The 2500-nt window shown below is 41.8% G+C and overlaps 1 protein-coding gene across 1 annotated transcript in view; it reads right to left on the bottom strand.

Moving 5' to 3' along the window:
* Positions 1-852: 852 nt before the first annotated feature.
* The window catches only part of POU3F3 (POU class 3 homeobox 3), a 3180-nt gene continuing 1532 nt past the window's right edge, over positions 853-2500 (bottom strand). Inside the window, exon 1 of the mRNA XM_075336487.1 lies at positions 853-2500. This exon is cut by the window's right edge and continues 1532 nt beyond it. Coding sequence (XP_075192602.1) covers positions 2144-2500 — 357 coding nt within the window. The 3' untranslated portion in view covers positions 853-2143.

Here is a 2500-nt window from a genome sequence, read left to right as displayed (position 1 = left end):
TGCCTGGATGCCAGTTATGTCTATGCCAATGACAAGAGGCCTGGGAGAAAGGAGGCTCAATGTCTATGCACAAAGGAAAATACTACTGATGATGACAAGGCTGCAATATACAATCTAACCATATACATGAGAAGTAAGGACACCATACACGACCAGGAGGACACCATACACGACCAGGAGGACACCATACACGACCAGGAGGACACCATACACGACCAGGAGGACACCATACACGACCAGGAGGACACCATACACGACCAGGAGGACACCATACACGACCAGGAGGACACCATACACGACCAGGAGGACATGCCCAGGAATAACCAGAAAACAAACATCTCAAGGAGGATGGGCTCTAAGCAATGATTCTCTATCAATAATCCACTACACACAACCACAAAAAAGGGTTAATCAAAAATGGACACAATCCCAATAAATAATAGTCATCAATACTATACCAGCCTCTCTTCAGAACTTACACGATTTTTGTGGCAGTGTAAAAAGGATTAACGAAAAAATGCAGACCTGAGCTTATTACTATTATCATCATCATCATCATCACTATTATTCATCATTAGTCTTACCAATTACTCTAATAAATCGATGAAATGGAAATTTGCACAAATATATGGATCGGGGAAAACAACTAGACACAAATCAATACCCTTTATGCCAACTTTCACATGGGTACATTATTGGTTTCTTCTTTTTTTTGTTAATTAAAGGGCATAGATGAAATTATGGAAGACAGCAATGACAGGCAAAAATAAAAATAAATGTTCTTAAAGCATCAAATGTCAATAGTTCGATCTTGGAAGGATTCTCTCCAGTTATACATCACACACAGATCTGTCTCATTCTAACAAATTTATTTTCTCAATCATCTCTTACGGAACCACTACGAAAATTAAATTACAATCAAATGATCACATCAAAAAGAGACCATTGTCACCTGTCCGTATTTCTTTTCAATTGTGATTTGTGCTCGTCTGAAAAAATAAAAAAATAGTAATAAAGAAATAAAAAAAACAAAACAAAAAAAACCCAACTACTAAATAAAAACAAAATAATAATAAAAAAAACCAACACGTAATAATACAAGATTTTGGGGGAAAAATAAATTACCGTTCTGCAGCAGTTTATAGGTTTTCTGAATAAAATATTAAAAGGAGTCATTTGATGAAAATATAAAGCACATTTTCTTGTAGATCAGCCAAGGATCTAATATTATTATTCTTATTATTTAACGCTGTTTGTTTGTTTCTTAGCAGTCTGTTGCAACAACCTAATAAAAAGGACACTGCTTGGAAATTGCAGGAGTGGATCTAATCCTCATGGTTGGCAACGGACTAGAAGAGGTGTAGTGACAAGAAGGGCACGGACAGAGGATCAGATTGGGAGATTATTAAATCCATATTATTAGAGTTTATTGGGAGTCATAGAAAAGAACATCTTGGGGCTTGTGATCAAGACTTTAGAAAGAGCCAGAAGATTAAAAAAACAAAAAAAAAAAGGACTTCTTATTGACATCTTAAGGATTCCCCTCGGGTGCCCACTGGGCACAAAGTTCAGGAAGCAGAACATCTTGTGCCCGGCATATTTGTACTTCCAATGTATATATTACAGTCAGTGTGGTGCCATGTGCAGGTTTATTGGCTGGTGGACTCCTAGCCAGGGGCATGTGGCTAATAGTTGCTGCAAGTTCCAAGCAGCAGTCCAGTAATTTACCCTCAATTATTTTTCACAGGTAAACAAGGGGAACCACAAAGTCAGCCGCTGATATTGGGGTGTGGGCACAGCCTAGAAATAACAAGGGGGGGGGGGGGGCATTTTTTTTCTTAAAGTTCATTTTGTGTGAAATTGGGGGAGGAGGTGTAAGGCAAATAAAAACAATATTAAAAATATAATATATATTAAAAAGAAATATCTGCAGTTCTCGGTGCACCGTACATGTCCACCCATGTGCCACAGCGCCAGTTTTCGCCCTGTATCGTGGAGTATTTGCCTCCCTCCATATTGTCTGTCTATATATATCATTATGTATCTATTTATATAAAAAGAGCAGTCTGGGGGAGGGGGGCTGTGTGTGGTGGCTTTCTCCCGTGGCTTCACTGGCCAGGCAGCTGCTGGGTGCCCACTCCAGTCATTGCACACTAGTCTGCATCCCGTGGTGAGGGGGCGGTGTGTCAGCCCCCACATTGCCCACCTGGGAGTACACATCATCTGGCGTCTGCTGCTGGATGCCCGGTGGGGTCATCCTCTTCTCTTTCTGCCGTCGGTTACAGAACCAGACCCTGACCACCTCCTTCTCCAGCTGTAGACTGTCCGCCAGGTTGGTGATCTCCTGGGCTGAGGGTTTGGGGCACTTGAGGAAGTGGCTTTCTAGGGCGCCCTTGACGCTCACCTCTATGGAGGTCCTCTTCTTCCTCTTTCTGCCTTGCGCTGCGATCTTGTCGATGCTGGTGGGGCTGCCGGTAGAGGAATCGGCCTCCTCCAGCCA

This window comes from Anomaloglossus baeobatrachus, chromosome 2, assembly GCF_048569485.1.
Source record: "Anomaloglossus baeobatrachus isolate aAnoBae1 chromosome 2, aAnoBae1.hap1, whole genome shotgun sequence".
NCBI classification, from domain to species: domain Eukaryota; kingdom Metazoa; phylum Chordata; class Amphibia; order Anura; family Aromobatidae; genus Anomaloglossus; species Anomaloglossus baeobatrachus.
The sequence above is the reverse complement of the archived record's forward strand: the minus strand, read 5'-3'. Positions and strand labels throughout refer to the sequence as shown.